The sequence below is a fragment of the Phoxinus phoxinus genome (assembly GCF_949152265.1).
Source record: "Phoxinus phoxinus genome assembly, chromosome: 19".
Taxonomy (NCBI): domain Eukaryota; kingdom Metazoa; phylum Chordata; class Actinopteri; order Cypriniformes; family Leuciscidae; genus Phoxinus; species Phoxinus phoxinus.
Genome location: NC_136894.1, coordinates 14,661,410 through 14,682,351, shown reverse-complemented (window position 1 = coordinate 14,682,351; position 20,942 = coordinate 14,661,410). Strand labels below are relative to the sequence as shown.

At 36.3% G+C, this 20,942-nt stretch overlaps 1 protein-coding gene across 2 annotated transcripts; it reads left to right on the top strand.

Moving 5' to 3' along the window:
- The first annotated feature begins 5,319 nt into the window (after positions 1-5,319).
- slc25a32a (solute carrier family 25 member 32a) lies at positions 5,320-19,747 on the top strand. 2 transcript variants are annotated; one of them, XR_013795143.1, is made up of 8 exons: positions 5,337-5,749; positions 6,731-6,881; positions 10,632-10,717; positions 13,061-13,215; positions 15,287-15,400; positions 16,078-16,223; positions 18,074-18,460; positions 18,846-19,747. XR_013795143.1 is itself a non-coding variant. In XM_079591533.1 (7 exons), exons 1-7 carry the CDS (start codon positions 5,554-5,556, stop codon positions 18,198-18,200), a joined length of 975 nt encoding a protein of 324 aa, XP_079447659.1. In that variant the 5' UTR covers positions 5,320-5,553; the 3' UTR covers positions 18,201-19,474. The 2 variants fall into 2 exon arrangements, 1 of the variants encoding a protein (XP_079447659.1); XM_079591533.1 differs by having other exon boundaries at positions 5,320-5,749; positions 18,074-19,474.
- The last annotated feature ends 1,195 nt before the right edge of the window (positions 19,748-20,942 follow it).

The window sequence follows — 20,942 nt, the reverse complement described above, 5'->3', positions numbered from 1 at the left end:
TCCAATGGCGCGGCGCACGATCCCTTATTGCGGTTATCGGCGTCCTCGCTCGCAACCTTCCCCACGATTCCCTCCTGGTTGCTGCTGCTAACTCCAAGAGATTTCTTGAATGCACAAAAATGGATGCGGTAGGGGAAACGGTCTGATAGGAGAGCGAGGCGGAGCGACGGTCTTACGTAGGATGAAGATCAGATGGTCCAGTCTCGCGGGCGGGGGCAACGGAAGTGCGCGCGCCCGGACACATTCATACATTCATTGACAGGAGGCGCGAGAGGCGCGAGAGGAGCTGGAGCTGTGATGTAGGCTATGGTGACAAGTCATCATTTTTTATGGTTAATGTCTCAGATAGTAATGGATTAAATACTCTGTCTATTAGTTTAAATTCAGTTTTTTCCCCTCAGACCTCTCTAAGAAGCATGTTAGTATACTTAACTGCATCAAATTAATGTTAAACCAAATTCTGGGAAGACCATTACGAAACTGAAAAACCCCCAAACTATTTGATCTCAAATTTGCTGTCAGTACGATTAATGTTGTTGTTTTTTCAGTAGGGATGCATTATATTGATCAAAAGTTACAGTAAATACATTTCTGATATTTTAATTCGTAATTTGAATCTATCATCAAAGCATCCTCAAAAAATGTGTCAAGGTTTCCAAAAATAGGTTTCCAAAAATATTATGCAGCACAACTGTTTTCAACATTGATAATAAAAATAAATGTTACTAGAGAAACAAATCAGCATATTATAATGATATCCAAAGGATCATGTGATCCTTCCAAAACTGGAGTAATGACTAATGAAAATTCAGCTTTTCCATTACAGGAATAAATTACATTTTAAAATATTTACAGTATAAAACCGTTTTTTAAAATTGTATTAATATTTGTTTTCACTGTATTTTGTATATAAAATTAATAAATAAATGCAGCCTTGGTGAGCATAAGAGACTTCTTTCTAAAACATTTTATTACTGACCCCAAACTTTTGAATGGTATAGTTTCATACAATTTAAACAATATTAGCTCACTGAGTTAATAAAATAAGAAACAATGTAATTATATTATATAATGCAAGTTTCATGACTGACACTGGTCAAGCTATTTGGTGACTTGTCTGTGCCATTTATTTCTTTACCACCAGATAGTATTGTAGTCAAGACCACCTAAACCGAGACTAAGACAAGATCAAGACCAGTGTGTGTTGAGACCAAGACTTTGAGGGGTTGAAAACAAGACAAGACCAAGACCAGTGTGTGTTGAGACCAGGACTAGACCAAGACTTTGAGGGGCTGAGACCAAGACAAGACCAAGACCAGTGTGTGTTGAGACCAAGACTAGACAAGACTTTGAGGGGTTGAGACCCAGACAAGACCAAGACCAGTCTGTGTTGAGAGACCAAGACAAGACCAAAACTTTGAGAGGCTAAGACCAAGACAAGACCAAGGCCAGCATGTTTTGAGACCAAGACAAGACCAAGACTTTGAGAGGCTGAGACCAAGACAAGACCAAGACCAGTGTGTGTTGAGACCAAGACTGGACCAACCATGTTAGGGGTTGAGACCAATACTAGACCAAGACTTTGAGGGTTGAGACAAAGACCAAGACTTTGAGGGATTGAGACCAAGGCAAGACCAAAACGTTGAGGGGTTGAGACCAAGGCAAGACCCAAACTTTGAGGGGTTAAGACCAAGACAAGACCAATACTTTGAGGGGCTGAGACAAAGACAAGACCAAGACCAGTGTGTGTTGAGACCAAGACTAGATCAAGACTTTGAGGGTTGAGACAAAGACCAAGACTTTGAGAGATTGAGACCAAGACTAGACCAAGACTTTGAGGGTTGAGACAAAGACCAAGACTTTGAGGGGTTGAGACCAAGGCAAGACCAAAACGTTGAGGGGTTGAGACCAAGACAAGACCAAGACTTTAAGGGGTTGAGACCAAGACAAGACCAAGACTTTAAGGGGTTAAGACAAAGACTTCGAGGGGTTGAGACCAAGACTTTGAGGGGTTGAGACCAAGACTTTGAGGGGTTGAGACCAAGACTTTGAGGGGTTGAGACCAAGACAAGACCAAGACTTTAAGGGGTTGAGACAAAGACTTCGAGGGGTTGAGACAAAGACTTCGAGGGGTTGAGACCAAGACTTTGAGGGGTTGAGACCAAGGCAAGACAAAAACTTTGAGGGGTTGAGACCAAGACAAGACCAAGACTTTAAGGGTTTGAGACAAAGAGTTTGAAGGGTTGAGACCAAGACTTTGAGGGGTTGAGACCAAGGCAAGACACAAACTTTGAGGGGTGTAGACCAAGGCAAGGCGAGACTGAGTCAAGACCAAGACCATAATTAAATGCATATTTGGAATTATGCTCATATTTGTGAAAACAGCTATTTTGCTTTTGTAATATTGCTTAATGGTTATAATATAAAAATCAATATCTCGTACTTTTTTGCAATCACATCTTGAATTTTGTGGGCATTTGTACTACCATTGGTGAAATTTTTGTCAATCCCTTGTTGATTTCTGACCCAGCACATCAATAAAAGTAAGAAATCAATTCATTAGAAATAAGTTATTGATTCCATTTGAAGCAGGAAGTTTTACATCCAATCACATTAATGATGTTAACAAATAAATCAGACAATGCATTGGCAATTAAGTGATATCCCCGCAGTTGTGGTCTTGACCAGTCTTGAAATCAAATACTGAGTCCTCTTAACCCTTAAAGGACAAGTTCGGTATTTGACACTTAAAGCCCTGTTTACAGATCGTATCTGATGAAATAGAACGGTTAATATTAAAATTTGGACACATGCTCCTGTCCTGAGAATTTTAGGTTTATTTCGCTTCCCCCCCCCACCCCACCCCCACAATGGTTGTCTATGTGCACTGGAACATTCCTTCCTAAAACACATTAAACTTTCGTTTACAAAGACGTGAAACTCACCGAGTGGTCAGGGGTGTTCACTGGTATGCTCACTCAAAAATCACTGAAAAAGATGCATTCCAACAGGTTTTATCATAGTTTTTGTCCAACTCCATTGAGTTGTATTGGATTCGCTGTGTGAGGTACGGTATTACTCCGCCGCGGGAAACAGAAATGGGGTTGTTTGTATGCTTTTTGTAGTCTTATGCAGTCGCGGACGCGGTTTCATAGGCTAAGCTATCTAAACATTTTTACAAGATCGAAGCTATCTGTGTCAACTTAGAAATGGATTCCGAGACATTTCTATGGGAGGATGACTCCGTTGTCAACTGTCGTTCAAACTCTGCCTTTCTTTGCAGAAATTCCTCCTCTGAATATTCAGGTTCAAACCTGTAACCGGATTTTGATGGACAGGGTTACAGGTTTGAACCTGAATATTCAGAGGAGGAATTTCTGCAAAGAAAGGCAGAGTTTGAACGACAGTTGACAACGGAGTCATCCTCCCATAGAAATGTCTCGGAATCCATTTCTAAGTTGACACAGATAGCTTCGATCTTGTATGGAATGTTCCAGTGCACATAGACAACCATTGTGGGGGTGGGAAGCGAAATAAACCTAAAATTCTCGGGACAGGAGCATGTGTCCAAATTTTAATCTTAAGCGTTCTATTTCATCAGATACGGTCTGTAAACAGGGCTTTAAGTGTAAAATACCGAACTTGTCCTTTAAATCCATGAATGTTTCGCCAATCATAATTACATATTCAGGTCTTTAGCGACCCGGATCTATATCTAACATGTCATGGATGGATCTCTACTTGTCACGATAACATAATCTTATGCAATTTTATACCATCATCACTGTCCTCGTCAGCTCTTTTCCCAGTACATTCAGCTTCTGGCTCGAGATCTCAAACATATTCTCAAAACTATCATTTTCAACTTCTTCAAAATCAATATTTTTATCGCTGACAGCTTCTTCACCAGATCCACCATCAAGTGACAGTGACACTAATGTTTGATTACGTTACTTGCTCTGCAGTAAATCTCTGAGCCATTTCATTGATTACTTATTGTGGCTTGTCTGGTATTTCTGAATGTATATTAGCTTTATATTAGTCTTTCTTTTATACTTTGTAAAGCACTTTGGTCAACCTCGGTTGTGTCTTAAACGTGCTCTATAAATAAATGATTGATTGATTGATTGATTTCAAGTTTTGCTGATGGTACTTCCTATTCTTTTGCTTTCTGCCTGCGGTAACTATGAGTAAAACATCACTTCATCATTGTGTATCAGACATTGACACCTTGTGAAATAAAGGTGAACTACACTTATTCAGCCATCAAAGATACTATTATTGTTGTGCAGATAAAATATACTTGCACTGTTACACACCAGGGTTCCTTAGTGACTCTATACAACTTTTACAAAAAAATGAATGGGAAAACAGGCATTATTTTATGATTTAATTGTTTTCTTGTTATATTGTTTATAATGAATTGATTGAGGAATACTAAGAGGGTTGATGTCTATCCTTAAAAAAATGAATGAAGAGGAGAGTAGAGAAAGACGTCCCAGGTCTGAAGATGTTTAAGGGTTAATCTGAGACCCAAACAAGATGCAGTGCAAATGCAGCTGAGACAGTGAAGACCAAGACCTTCAAAAAATGGTCTCAAGACCAGTCTCAAGTACTACAACAGTACCACCAGATAGATACAGTAATCAATGATCACTGACCATGTTTTTTTATATAAACAAAGAAGATGTACAGGTAAGACATTAATTCTCTTAACATGAGGTTCAAATACGGGATGCTTTTAAGGAGTTCATCTGGTTATTAGCAACTTTTTCTTCTCTCCATTATCATCAATTAAGAAATGAATACCACTTTAGTTTTCAACTTAAATTAATTTGTAATTTATAGCATAATTGTAGCCTAGCCTATTTATTTAACTCATTTTAAACATTGAATAAAGGTCAAAACACATCAATGGTCAGAGGAAACATAAATTCTGTAAAATGTGTCCAAACCTGATGTAGCCTATATTGGATATTTATTTCAGATTTATTTGTTTGTTTTTGGTTTTCATTTATTAATCATTAATTTATGAGTAGGCTACGTAATAGCCTAGGCTATGGTGTCGTATTAGAATATAATACAAAACCGTATGCATAGTTAATTTACATATAAACATTTAAATAGTAGGTTGTGATAAATATAGTGTAATAAGTCGTCGTTAAATATAGTCGCTCACGCTTGGTCTCAAAACAAAGCTCACATGCACAGATTTGTAGAGCCCGTGGAGTGGTCTGATCTTTGAATGACGTCATATGACATGTGATGGAGATCCGCTGCTGGGATGCGTGCGTGTTGCTCCGCCCACTTATTTGCGTCATCACGCTTTGTTATTTACCTTCTCTCACAGTGGAGAGGAGTGGAGGTCAGACGTTGAAAGAAATGATAGCGCTCAATAATGGCCCAGCGGTGGTGGCTATTGAATTTAATAGGGGAATTGGTTACTTGACATTTTTTCTTTAACAACTGGGTTAGTGTATCGCTGTCTGCACTTACATTGTTTTTACTGCCTCTTGCGCACGCAGGGTGTCCGTCTTTAGTACGTAAACAAACATGACTGCTACCATTTCTAGGCAGAGAAATGCTGCAGTCGCTGCAGACTCCTCTGGTTCTTCTTTTTCCATTACAGCAAGCCTCCTGCGACTCTCTAAACACATCAAATATGAAAATCTTGCAGCTGGACTCAGTGGGGGTGTTATTTCCACAATGGTGTTACACCCCCTGGATCTGATCAAAATCAGGTTTGCAGGTAAGTAACGTCCTTTCTCCTTATATAATTGCAGTGTTTCTCAAAACCTATAGAGCTGCCTATCTAGACAGCATGTTAAGGCATCATTAGGTGAATGCATTATTGGAAAAAAAATACTGTTTTTTAATGAAATTACAAAATAACACAATAACTGGTTAATGTTATATGTTATAACAGAGCACACTCAGAAAATGTTAATAATATAAATATATTTAATTAATGAAATGTAATATAAATATGTACATCAAGTTTTAGGAACAGAGAACAAGGCACTTGCTTTTTCACTGAATAATAAAATTAATAAATGTTCCATCACTATTCCAATTATTTCTAATAATGAATGAAACATTTAGAATGTTAAGTTGGGTTGAGACTTTTCTTCCCTATTTATCCATATCTGAGTGAAATAGAGTATCGAACAAGAAAAAATACAGGGCTGGACTAGATTTTGGATGGGGAATTGATTGGATCATTTTGGTTTGTTATTGCTGTGATCTCATGTGAGTGACAGGTTGTCCTGCCCTCTCATCGATAAATGTCAGAGAAGAGATGTTGTCGCAATAGGGAGGGGAAGATGTTTTTATTTAACATTATGGAGACGAAAAATAATAATAATGATGCACAAATAAATTATTTATAATAAATACTGCGGTATTCCAAAACAATAATTGTCAATTTTGATTTCATGGTTACTTAACCCAGTTGTGCTTGTCATCAAAAAAGTCTATACAAACATTATAGGAATAAACGAGCTGTTGATCCAGTTTCACAATCACCCAAAAAAAGCATGTTGTTTTCATGCTCAGTAGGTTTTGAGACACAGCCAAAAAACACTAGAAAAACAAACACAGAGGCCACAACACAGGTAGTTGTACTTTTGCACTGGCCTCAGTGGCTTTTTAAGGATATTTTTAGATAACATTGAAGCAAAAGTGGGAGTGTGTTGTTATCCCCACCCACACTGTTTCTTACTCTTTCCAGTAAGTGATGGTTTGAAAATGCGACCCCAATACGATGGCATGGTGCACTGCATGAAGACCATCTGGAAGCTGGAAGGAATTAGAGGTCTCTATCAGGGTGTGACCCCCAACATCTGGGGGGCTGGGGCATCATGGGGTCTGTACTTCCTCTTGTAAGTAGTCGAAGTTGTGTTAAAAGGGAAGCACAGAATGGAATTTCCTGTTTGAATCTACTTCTAGCTTCCGTATTCACTACCATTCAAATGTTTGAGTCAGTACCATTTTTAAAAAAAGGAATTAGTACCTTTATTCAAAGATATTAAAGATGCATTGAATGGATCCAAAGTGACAGTAAAGACATTTATAATGGTACAAAAGAATTCTATTTCAAATGCTGTCGTTTTAAAGGGCACCTATTATGACATTTAAAATGTTCCTAATGTTGTTGTGGGAGTCCCCAACAACAGTTTTACATGCATGCAATGACAAAAAACACTTTTGTTTTCGTATAATATGCATTTATTTTTACCTGATTTGCTCACCGACTCCCAAATGATTCGTTCAACGACTCGTTTTTCAAACCCCTCCTTTGCGCGACGCTAATCTGCGTTGATTGGTCAGATGACCCAGCAGTGTTTACAGAGATAATACTTATTTTTAACACGGAGTACAATGATGCTTTTATCAATTAAATTGTATCATAATAATGATTATAGTCCACTGCTTTATAGTTTGTAGTAAAAAACGAAAAATAAGATAAAGAATTTAATGTTATGTTAGCGAGCATAGCCCAGAGTTCATATTGTAAAAGCACAATCAGTCTTTGTTTGCGTTAGCCCGATGCATAAACACGTTTTTACAAAAAAAAAAAATGCAGTTACGTTACTACGAGGTATTACTCTATTCTTTAGACAACTCCGAAAACAACGACAAACACTTCACATATCTCAATACAATTGTCATTGAAGACCTAGAAGCTAAACGGTGCTTACACAACAAACTAAATCATTATTAAGCATGCTACATAAAACATAAAAGCAACAATTATTAATAACACTTACAGGTGGTGATACGGAGGAGGAAGCTGATGCAAATACACTTGGAACTGAACCTTCCTTCAATATCAGCCCGGCTCGCGAATCCAAGTTTGATTGCATTTAAAAAGCAATCGTCTTCAAAATGGCGCGAGCAAAGCACATGCAAGGCTCGGACTATACTTCTGTGGTATAGTGAATTGTAGCCACTTAGTCTTCAAATGCTCCTCCTTGGGCAGATGAAAAAAGTTTGCTTTTGAGCCGCACTTCAGAACACAGCGTCTCGTCGCCATGATATTTTCCCTGGCCTTGGAGTGCAATAAGTGGGCGTATCGTATTCAAATAACTTGACAAGTTGACGTCATCTAGTCAGAGAAAAAGCTTCGGTCTTCTAACGATTCATAAAAATGACTCAGAGTCGACTCTCACTTTTGAAAGACAATAACTTTATATACGGTGCACTTTCATATTTCAAACTTTGCAGGATGTTTTTGTTCACTTAGATCTATGTTACACACTACATGAAAGGTAAATTTCAAAATTCCATAATAGGTGCCCTTTAAACTTTCTATTCCTCAAAGAATCCTGAAAAAACGTATTGTATTTTCCACAAAAAATATTATTAAACTGTTTTCAACACTGATAACCAAATCATCATATTAGAAGGATTTCTGAAAGAACATGTGACACAGAAAACTGGAGTAATGATGCTGAAAATTCTGCTTTGCCATCACATGATATTGATATTATATTGGAATAATATTTCACAAGATTACTGTGTTGCTGTATTTTAATCAAATAAATGCTGCCTTGGTGAGCATGAGAGCCTTTAAAAACTTAAAAAAAAAAAAAAAAACTTTCGATCAGTAGTGTAAACGGCATTGATATTGACTATTTTCACAAAAAAAAAAAAAAAGAATAAAGAATAGAAGTTAACTTTTTTTGAAAAGGCATCATGTTCACAGGCCAAAAAAAGAAGCAGCCAACAGTGCTGTGTCAGTTGATACTGTACGAGTTATGAAGATACTCCACAAAGTTATCTGACCGATTTTGAAGGGGAACGGGAGAGCTTCACTCCGACGAGGCGAGTGAAGATTATCTATACTACGGAGAGTATAGAGGTTCGCTGTTTGTTTAAAACAGCAAAAGTGAAACGTGCTCTGTGGGGGCCCAGTGGGGCAATACTGGTGTGGTACACCACCCCAGCAGAGGACGTCCCTGGATTGTAGGTCCAGTGGCACCGCAAACCTGCTCAATCGCTTCCATCTCAGACACGGTTTTAATTATTCTTATTTCTTTTGATTATTTTAATTTCTTCTATGTAAAGCACTTTGAATTACCACTGCTTAGCTTTGCATTTACTGAATGAGCACTGTGCCACTGTTCGTCCGACTGTTTGCACCGTATTTTATTTTCTAAACTGTTTTAATTATTCTTATTTCTTTTATTATCTATGTAATTATTTTTATTTTTATTTCTTCTATGTAAAGCACTTTGAATTACCACTGTGTATGAAATGTGCTATATAAATAAACTTGCCTTGCCTTGCCTTGCCTTGACCTAATTTCAGATCAGGATCACTAGCAAACAAAGTGTGCATGTGCAAGAACATTATATGGGTAGCAACACTGAAATATAAGTAGCAAGAGCCTTGTTGATTTGTTCTTTGTCCTTCAAAATCAGTTGAAAAGTACGCTTTTCTCCTGTGTGTAAGAAAAATTAAGCAAGGTCATATTACTCAGGAGGTAAAATCAGGCGATCTGGCCATAAAAATAAATCTGAAAAGATTTAACTCCACAATCTTCACAATCAGTGTAATCGGGTCCTTCTCGGCCTGCTCCGAGTGGGATTCAAAGCAGGGTCTCTGGTGTGGGAGGCGGGCGTGCTAACAAGGATACTAAAGACCGCAGCTTCTGGCGCCAGTTGCTAGAGCGTCTCTTGAGATCAGGGGAGTGAGGTTTACATGCACAGCTATTACTGGCCTACATCCGTTACACTCACCCACCTAAACCTCACTCCCACATGGGTCACGGCACCAAATGTAACCGGTCCCACTCAACCCACTCCGAGCGGGATTCGAACCGGGGTCTCTGGTGTGGGAGGCGGGCGCTAAAGACCGCTGCCTCTAGCATCAGTCGCTAGAGCGCCTCTTGAGATCGGGGAGTGAGATTTACACGCATGGCTCTTACTGGCCTATGTCCGTTACACTCACTCCCTCACTCCCATATGGGTCACGGCACCAAATGTAACCTGTATTACTCACCCCTCCCCGAGACGGATTCAAACTGGGGTCTCCGGCGTGGGAGGTGGGCGCTAAAGACCGCAGCCTCTAGTATCAGAGCACCTCTTGAGATCAGGGGAGTGAGGTTTACACACACAGCTCTTACTGGCCTACGTCCGTTACACTCACTCCCCTAAACCTCACTCCCATCCGGGTCACGGCACCAAATGTAACATGTCTTACTCAGCCCTCTCCGAGCGGGATTCAAACCAGGGTCTCTGGCGTTGGAGGCGGGCATAAAGACCGCAGCCTCTAGTATCAGTTGCTAGAGCTGCTCTTGAGATCAGAGGAGTGAGGTTTACATGCACAGCTCATACTGGCCTACCTAAACCTCACTCCCATCTGGGTCACAACACCAGCAGCGGTTTAAATACAGTAGCATTGACCCAAAAATAAAAATTAAATGATGTGATGATTTACTCAAGTCATACAGGGAGTAAATGATAAAAATGAACGTAAGCCTTCCCTCACTAAAATCCCCTTGTGGATTCAAAAACAATTATATAAAGGATGCTCATTGTACAGCACTGTATTGCACTGTACAATAGATATCCATGTGCTATATGGCTCTCAGGAATATAATGTGGTCCCTTTTCATCTTCCCACAGTTATAATGCTATTAAAGCGTACACACAGGAGGGACGGCAAACAGAGCTGAGTGCTGGCGAACACCTGGTGTCTGCAGCGGAGGCGGGTCAGTATGAGAAAAGAGCCACCTGTGAGCTTGACAAAACTAAACACAGCTAAATCTGTAGCTCAGTTATGAGACTGGAACAACTGGAATGTCAGAGGCCTTGGAGACTGTGTGTTCTTCTGTGCAAGCTGGCTCGTTCCTTTTATGGCTGTTATATCCCGTTCCTCTTGGATGTGCCTTCCACTCTGTAACTACCAACTGTGAAATGAGTATGCTCCATATAATATTTACCAGGCTGTATATCAAACCCGGACACTTAAACTTTCTTAATTATAACTTAATTTGTACACAATAATAAGAAAACAAAGAGGATGGAAATACCTGTAATTTGCCACTGCTCATTTACATCTCCTGAGGGCATTAAGTTTATTTTAATGTAAAATAACTTCAAGTTCGTTTTGATATTGTGTTAACCACTTTTTAAAATGTTTTTGGTAATGTGGATACATTTTTATTTTTAACAGGATATAATATTTTGTTGACATAAACCAGATAATACCATAAAACTTTAAATTCACTTCTTCCTGGAGGATGTTGTCATTAAGGAAGTTTAAAACAAAGGAAATGTTACAAAATACTAACAGAATGGAAAGTGATATTGTGGACATATACATTATTAACCAACTTAAAACAATATTCCCAAAAACTTTAGAGAAAGGTAAAATATTAAGAAGCACCTGGAATATTTCTTAATACATTTACCCTTTGCTATGCCCTGTCTTGACAAACATTCTTGACCAATCCTACCTAAGCAAATGTTGCTTAGTTGCAATTAGTTAACAGTTTGGGGTGAGTAAGATTTTGTTGTTGTTTTGAGAAAAATTAAATACTCAACATTTTTATTCAGCAAGGATGCATTAAATTGACAGTAAATACATTAATAATGTTACAAAAGATTTGTATTGCTAAATGCTAATATTTTTAATATTCGTACTGATATATTAGTAATTTGATAATTATTAATCATTTAATTAAAACAAGTGAACAAATTCTTAATTACTGGTCACAATATAAATATTTTATTGTCCACATGTCATGTGCTAGGCTACGTAGTTTTTTTTTTTTCACTGTATTTTTGATTAAATAAATGTAGCCACTTCTATCAAAAATCTTTTTTTTTAAATCTTACCAACCCCAAACATTGAACGTTAGTTTAATTATATGAAGGATTTGTGTGTTTGGATGGTTTTAAACCCAGTTTTACAGAAATTATCCAAAAGTATGGTAAAGTGTTGTTGCCAGGTCACTAACTTAAATTTAACATTCATTACATATTGATTCAGGTAACAGCAGAGGAAATAGTAACTCAAGAGTTCAGAGTAGCATAGTAAACTACGTTCTCTTCACTCACACTAACGTCATGAGCTTTCAGTTGAGACTTCTCGGTTTTTAGTTGACTGTGTGAAGAATTGGCCTTGATTCTGATTTGCAGTCTCTGCGGATTTTAATCACATTAATGCGTCATTTGATTTCTTTGAAGAAATATGGTAAAGATGCTTTGCAATGTCACAGTTCATTCCAGCCCATGCAGGAATAATATGCAGTCAGTTTTGCCACTCAATGAGCAATTTTACTGAAAATAATGCCGTTTCAGATCAATCTTCAAAGCCTTCAACAGTCTGTAAAGTGTGTCCTAGCGACTTTCCTTTACAGTTAACCTGTATGTTGAATTAAAGTACGGAAATCTGTTTCGGCCTCAGATTAAAACAGTAATCACTACTATTTCAGGTAATTGCAACTTTATTTATTTGAATTGCATCTTTATATCTTGTAATTGGGACTTTATATCTCTTAATGTGATTTTATTTCCTATTTTAAATTTGCCTCATAATTATCTTGCCTCACAATTAGTTTTTACTTGAAGTTTGGAATGGGCTTTAATATTTGATCCTGTATATTGAGATACACATAATGGGGATATGGAAATATATTACATAACAGGAATGTACACCAACATCAAAACTGTTTTCTATGTGGATATGTTGAAACTGACAAAAAAAAAAAATTGTGGAAAATAGAGAAGCAGCAAAACTGTGGTCTCGACTCAGGAAGTGAAACAATCAGCTTTTTCCCAATTAAACAGCAAAGATTGAGGGACAAAATAGTCCTACAATATCAGTACAATACAATGTTATCACTAACTAATAGGAAGTTAGCACACTTCAACCTTCACAATATTACCTAAACACATTCTATATTAACCTCAGCCTGCATAAAATAATACGGGTCCGAATTATTATTCTGATTGGTATCTTTTACACGTAAAAAGATCTCATACAGAGCACTAACGAAGAATGACTTCGTTAAATGTTGGTGTGAAGGTCCCCTGTTCCATGTTTCCAGGCATTCTGGCGCTTTGCCTCACCAACCCGGTCTGGGTGACAAAGACCCGGCTGGTGCTGCAGTACAATGCAGACCCGTCACGGAAGCAGTACAAGGGAATGATGGACGCCCTCGTGAAAATATACCGTCACGAGGGCATCCCGGGACTATACAGGGTACATCTACAGATTTTAAACTAACCTGAGATCCTGTTACAGGTGTAATAGAGCTTTCATGTGTGCTAATCTCAAGATTAAAGTCAACATGAAATCAAAATGTTACTGTCTTAAACCAGAGGTGTAAAGACATGACAACATACAGATACCTTACAGTGAAAATAACTCACTGTATCACTGTAAGTTACAAGGCACAAATTCCAGTAAAATCTTACACCCGGTTTCACAGACAAGGCTTAAGCCTAGTCCCAGACTAAAATGCATGTTTGAGCTGTTTTAACTGAAAGCAACAGTATTTTAAAATAAGTCCGTGCCATTGTTTTGTCACAAGATGCACACCAGTAATGTTTATAAAAGCTACTTAAATGTCCTAATTGAACTAAGGCCTAATCCTGGCTTAGTCTAAGCCCTGTCTGTGAAACCGGGCCAGTGCAAAACAAGAAACAAAAGATTTGTGAAGAGAGCAATCACAATATTATTTTCTAAAATCAACTCAACACCTCAAAATTGCAATAAATCAAGGTTGTCTCTTAAGCGTCTACAAACACTCAATCTCAGTCAAGCTCGAGTGCTCAAAAAGGGAATGAGTAAACCAACATCCTTCAAAAAGGTCTTCAATATAACGGATAAATAAAATAATGTCAAAAGCCTACTTGCACTGGACACTGGTTTCGGCCTCGTTGCCGGCTGCAGGCACGTCCTCATCTCATTTATAAAACTCAAATATGCACAAGATATAGTATTTTAAGTGCCCTGTAGATGGCTATCACTTATTTTTCAACAGAAATAAACTGTAAAATATAACTAGTAATTGCATTCCTCATCACAAATGTATTGGAGTAAAGAGTACATATACTTATTAAAAAAATATAGTCAAGTAGAGAGTAAAAGTTGCTAATATCTTAGATACTCAGTAAAAGTAGCCAAAAAGAAGTGATGGTTAAAGTGTGCTGCCGAATGTAATGACAAACATTTAAACTAAAAGATACTTTAGCATCATTTGTATTGAAACTTGGGTTACACTTATTTTTAGGTGACTTAGTTACATTGTACTTATTCAAATAAGTACTGAGTAATATTAATTAACTACACGTAGCCTACTTACTATAGAGTTACAGTTAGGGTTTAGTTTAGGGTTAGTTATTTGTAATTATGCATAATTTACTGTTATTACTATAGTAAGTACATGTAGTAACGTGTAACTACGTCTCCTCAAAATAAAGTGTTACTGAAACTTGTATCATATGTTTTCAAATACATTTGTAATAATACTTTTGTGATGATGAAGTTGCAATTTAGTACATTTAAAATACAGTAACTTTAAATTAAATTGTACACTCTGCAGTTAAAATGATAATCAAGTACTTTACATGTACTTTAGTATGTTAGTCAACACATCAAAATAAGTGTACTTTAAAGCACAGCAAAAATATGAAATCATAATGATTTATAATGTACTTTGAAGTAAATACAAAGACTTGTTAAATGTATACTTAAGTGTGTTAGGAAAACAGTCATGAAAGTGTACTCTCTTTAAGTACACTTAAGTGGCCTTTTATTTCATTAATATTATATTATCTGCAAGTCCAGTTTTTAAATAAGTTTTCAAGCACTTGAAGTACAATTCAGCGCGCTTCTTTTTCATGTGCAAAGAAAAAATATTTTCTTTCTTAATGTTTGTTTAATAACTTGGTCCCTTATTTTTATTGAATATCATGTTAACTGATATAAGTCACATTATGGTCTTAAATGTGTTTCATGTTGACTTTAAAATAGTGTAGTGATCCATCCTTTTACATTGTAGTTCTTTGTAGAGCCACAAGAGGGTGTGATTGAACTATATTTGACGGATTGATACAGCTTTTAATCGGTGGTTCAAGCTAGCCCTAAATACAGTATAAGCTAAAATCTTTGTGAGACTCGCCACATTGTCCTAACATTATTACATATTGTAGTAAAGTTCACTCTAGTTTAATTCTAGTCAAGTTTAGTTGCTCTTAGACTATGAGGTAACTGTGTGATTGTGGCTTTGTATGTTTGTGAGCCTCATTTTGTTGTTCTGCCACTGCAGGGTTTTGTGCCTGGGCTGGTGGGGACTTCCCATGCTGCATTGCAGTTCATGACCTATGAATGGCTAAAAAGAGAGCAGAACAAATATAAGAAGATGCCGTCTGAATCCCTGCTGGTGAGGAAATAAAACCAGCCTTATGTTTTCAGGATATAGAGGAGGAACAGCACTGCATGACTTTCATATCTCTTTTTCTATACCTGTGGTAGATTTTCTTGCTTATTCTGCCCAAGTACTGACCAATTTCGACAGGAAAGGGTCATGTGACTGTAAATTGTACAGTACATTATGTACACGCACCGGTTTTGACCAATAAATTGAAATGGTCCAGTCCTTCATGATAACTAGAAATAAAAATATATGATATATTAATATATATATAAAAATATATGATATATTAATATATATATATATATATATAAATTAATAAATATTGCTAAAGCAGTTTATAGCTGATTTTAATAGTTTTGAGTTAAACAAAATATACATCATATATATCCATGACTTTTTCAGGTTTAGATATATAACATGTAACATTTTCAGACCTGGAAATCTTTTTAGAATAATAACAGCCAGAATCCCAAACTCTTGAGCTCCACCAGTGTCTTGAACTATACATTAATTCATTTTATAAGGTGGAAAAGCACCACATCCAAAGAATGACCCGCACGATTATGTGGCTTTTGACTGTATTGTAACCTTTAGAAAGAGAGGTTTATGTGTACTGGAACCAGTAATGATCTTTGTTTCATGGATGTGAGTCAGTCTCTCCTTCCTGTCTGTCTCTGCTTCAGTCTCCACTGGAATACATCACCATGGCAGCCATTTCCAAAATATTTGCTGTAGCAGTGACCTACCCATATCAGGTGGTGCGCGCGCGCCTGCAGGACCAGCACAACAACTACAGTGGAATCGTGGATGTCATCAGGAGAACATGGAGGTATGAAACCACACGGCACATAAACTCCCTTCAAACTCCATCACAGAGCACTTAGAGATTGCCTTTACCAATATGCCCTACCTCATCTCAGAAAAAACATGTAACATAAAATAAAATGAAATTAGATCAATTCGTTCTGAAAAAAAAAATTCACAATTTATTTGAATCCCTGCTGATGAGGAAATAAAATCAGCCTTATGTTTTATGTTTTCAGGATAGAAGCACAGCATGACTTTTATATTTGAAAACATTTTCGGTAACACTTTGGAATAAGGTTCATTAGTTAACATTAATTGATGCATTAACTAACATAAACTAACAATGCATTTTTTACAGTATTTAATAATCTTTGTTAATGTTAGTTAATACAAATCCAGCTGTTCATTGTTTGTTCATGTTAGTTCACAGTGCATTAACTAATGCTAAAAAAGATGCTCTATACAGTAAGTATGGTTCATTCTTTGTTCACGTTAGGTACGGTAGTTAACTAATGTTAACTAATGAACCTTATTGTAAGTGTTACCACTTTTTCAATGCCTCTGGTAGAATTTGCAGCGTATTTTGGCCAAGTACTGCCCAATTTGAATGGAAAGCTTCATATGACTGAAATTGTACTGAACATTATTTGTATATAGTACATATTATTTGGATATTGGCTATTTATTAGTACTTATAAAGCAATTACTAATGCCTTATTCTGCATGACCCTGTTCTACAACTCTTAATCCCACCCAATTCCTTCACTTTACAACTACCTTGCTAACTATTAATATGCAGTAATTAGGAGTTTACTGAGGCAAAAGTCGTAGTTAATCACTAATCTTAAGCCCTGTGACCCTTCATGATAACTGGAAATAAAAACTTAAAGCTTGCTAAAGCAATTTCTAGCTGATTAAACTATTTTATTAAAATTGAACAAAAAACAAAACATTTATATTCAATATAGACATAATCATTAATTGAATTAGATGTTTAATACATTGGTTTGACTTGTTTTTTACTCTCCATAATTAAATAAATTCGTTTATATATATATATATATATATATATATATATATATATATATAGTACAATTCAAAGTTTGGGTTCAGTAAGATGTTTTTAATGTTTTTGAAAGAAGTCTCTTATACTCACCAGGGCTGCATTTATTTGATCACAAAAACAGTAAAGTTTTTTTTTTTTGTGCTAGAATAGATTATTACTTTTTTGAATATTTACAAGTCAGTGATTTATAAGAGTATTCATGATAAAGACGATAAAATAAATAATAATAAAAATAAAAAATACAAGTTCAAGAAAAATATATTTTTTAAATCTACCGGTAGTTTAAAAAACATGTGCCAAGTTCATCGAAATATATTCTTTATATTCATTTTGGTTCCCCATAATTTTGAAAAAGAACATTTATTGACTCCAAAAATGTCATGTGGTGTAATCATCAGATCAAATAAATATTGTATATAAATATAAATAATATATTTACTGATATTTTTCTTACAGCTTGAGTACATTTGAGAATACACATCTTAATCATTACTTTATGAAAAAGTTATTAAATACATTTTAAGGTAAAATGTCATTATGTTTTTGGGGAGCCACACCCCATGACATTTTACAACCTAAACTAACCTTGTATTGTCATAAAAAGGTCAGACTATTAGATATTTTTAGAGGTTTGACCATGACACAGTCATAAGGGTCCTCTCTATGCTGTAATTTCCTGATTTAAGAAAATTGCAAATCCGCATGTTGGTTTCACCATATGACTTTGTTTTGGCATCTAATTATTTTTTATATATCATTTCTAATAACAATAATAATAAACATGTTTTGTGTTTGTCTCTCTCTAGCAACGAGGGGATCGAGGGCTTTTACAAAGGGATGATCCCCAACTTGGTGCGCGTCATTCCATCGTGCTGCATCACCTTCTTGGTGTTCGAAAATGTGTCACGCTTACTTTTGGGCGAGTATCACTAAACCTTCAGGAGTCACATGCGGGACCAAAACAACACAATATGCCAGGACTATGTATATGTGTTAGAGACGAGCAGGAATATGAAACATTTCCTGTTTAACTCTGAACTCAACAAAACTAGAATTTTAGCGTGTGCACTGAATGAAAAAAAGAAAATAGAGGTGCATATATATGAGATTTAACAGTTGTTGTATTGTCGAGTTTATTGAGAGATGTTAAAGCAGCACTAGGTTACTTTTCAACCTTAATAATATATTTCCAAGTCTCTTGTGATGGTACATCGACTTGCAATAGGTTGAATGACACGTCTGCCATAGCCCGACGGGGTCTGTAGCGTTTTTAATCGTACTTTTAAACTTCGGGTTTCGGGTAGTAACCGGCGAACAAAGAGAACTACAAAATTCGACTGCTTTACGGCATATACGTCACTTCCACCACCACCCCCACTTCCTTAAAGTCGGACGTGCGAGCCAAACTAGCGTTTGTTTGCCAAATGTTATAGTCATAGCCGAAGCAGACAGAAAAGCAAGAAAGCAAAGGTTTTGTCAGAGGAAAGCAACAAGAGGAAACGAGAAAGTGATCGTATTAAAGGCAGAACGAGGATCAACATTGGGCCAGCGTTTCCTCGCTGGCGTGAGCTGAAGGAGGAGGAGGGGTGCCCGATTTCAAAATTTGAATTGATGTCAAGTAGTCAATGGCAAGAACTGATTTTGTGGATTCAAGCGGATTCAAGCCATCCTGTGACAATGCAACCAAACACAGTGTTCACCAAACACAAATCTTAAGATGTTTGTCTTTTTTTACGGTATTTTCACTAAACAGCTGCTATATTTGCTGAGCTATGCGAGAGAATGAACCCATTTACCTTTACCCATAAGCAGATCTCCGCTGGCTGTAGTCCCTGGGTTGAAACTCACTGGGCATGCTCAGGAAATGATGTAACGCTACAGGATAATGGCACACAGGCCCGGGAGAAAACGATACTTTGCTGGAGGATAGGAGCAGATTTTAACCAGATGTGTGTATGTAGATGACATCTACTGGAAGAGAGGAACGCTTTAACTGGAATGAAAGGAGAAATATGAAAGAAGTAGTGTATGTATATAGAAATGTGCTGTTGTCAATGACGCACAAAGAAGAGCTGATGTATGTACAAGCCATTTTTACACATCTAATAAAGGAATATATGTAACAGACAAAGGACCCTGAGCTATTGTACACACTATGTTTTTAATAAGAACCAACAGTGACCCTATAAACTATTTGGACACTTCTAAACTGTTTGGGCTTTTGACTTTTTTAAAATGTCTTATTGTCATAGCATTCAATGCAAAATGTCAAACCAATTTCAATTTACTCTCAAATACTGCTGGTGCAATCTGCCACTAAAGTGTGCTTGATTGTATTGATTGTGCACTTGTAGTGTACTTAAAGAGATTAGTACACTATTAAGTACACTTTTAAAAATGGGTTTTAATGGGTTTCAAATTAATGGGTTTATTACAACATTCTTTTGTCATGCTTTAAAGAAGCACTTATTTTGATGTGTTGACTAATACTAAAGCACATGTAAAGTGCTTTATCATAATTTTTACTGTAGTGTTATTCAGTATTCTACTTAAAGTTAATATATTTAAATATATATATATACTAAATTGCACCTTCATTACAATTGTGCAATTAAATCTTGTTTAAATGGATGATTTTTTTTTTCATAAATGCTACTCCTACTTAAGTTCTATTTAAGTAGGTCTGAAAAATCCCTCTAAAGTTCAGCTAATTGCATTTAATATCAATTTAAAATATAATGACTTTCAATAATTTGGTGTTTTTTAGTGAATGTATCAAGTCAGGTCTCAAGTGCACACTGGAGTCACAGCAGATATACTAAATCATTAGCTATCCACATGATCCCCTAATCTTTGAAAACCACAAAGTGTCAAAGACGATACTTTTTCCTTTTTTTTGCCATTTTTTATGCAATGACAGCCATTGACACATTTCTAAGTGAGTATAATGTTGTGGGTCAGTGTATCTTAACCTGCTCTACCAGTAATCTGATTTCTCTTTATATTGAGTTCTCAGCAGCACAACAGCTGCAAAACTACTTCAATACCTCACCAGACATTCCAAGCCTTAGTCATGCTACACAGTGCAGTTCACTGCATTTTCCCATCTACACCCCATTTTATGTGGTGCTTTTTGGTCTCAACTAGTTTTATTAACAAGCCGTTTAATATGTATAAATCTGTTTTATTTTTTCAACGTGTGTGTATATGTGGAAAAATGTGTATATGGTGTAACGGGTTAATCAATGTCAATTAAGCGTATTTCTTATTAATATAATGCAAAATCAGACCCAATGGTTTTGTAGACAAAATATATACCATGATATATACTTATAATTATATTGTAATATATATATTGTGTGTTGGGGGGTGGGGTAGCAATAGCAAAATATATGTAATGAGCAATATATTTTTACAGCATAAAACTTGTCATACTCATGTTAGTTCACAGTGCATTATAATGTTAATAGATACAACTTTGGATCTTAAAATATATAAGTAAATGTTGAGATTAACATTAAGTATAATGCTGTAGAAGCGCAGTTCATTATTAATTCATGTTAACTAATGTAGTTAACTAATGTAAACAAATGAAATCTTATTGTAAAGTGTTACCTTGGTTTTTAACGTTTTTGAAAGAAAGCTCTTATGGCTGCATTTATTTGATTAAGAATA

Bases quoted from the DNA above. Each gene is read 5' to 3' on its own strand.
- slc25a32a (XM_079591533.1), top strand. From the start codon at position 5,554: ATGACTGCTACCATTTCTAGGCAGAGAAATGCTGCAGTCGCTGCAGAC. The intron at 6,882-10,631 runs GTAAGTAGTCGA...ATCTTCCCACAG, and splicing joins TGGGGTCTGTACTTCCTCTT to TTATAATGCTATTAAAGCGT. The intron at 15,401-16,077 runs GTGAGGAAATAA...TCTCTGCTTCAG, and splicing joins TGCCGTCTGAATCCCTGCTG to TCTCCACTGGAATACATCAC.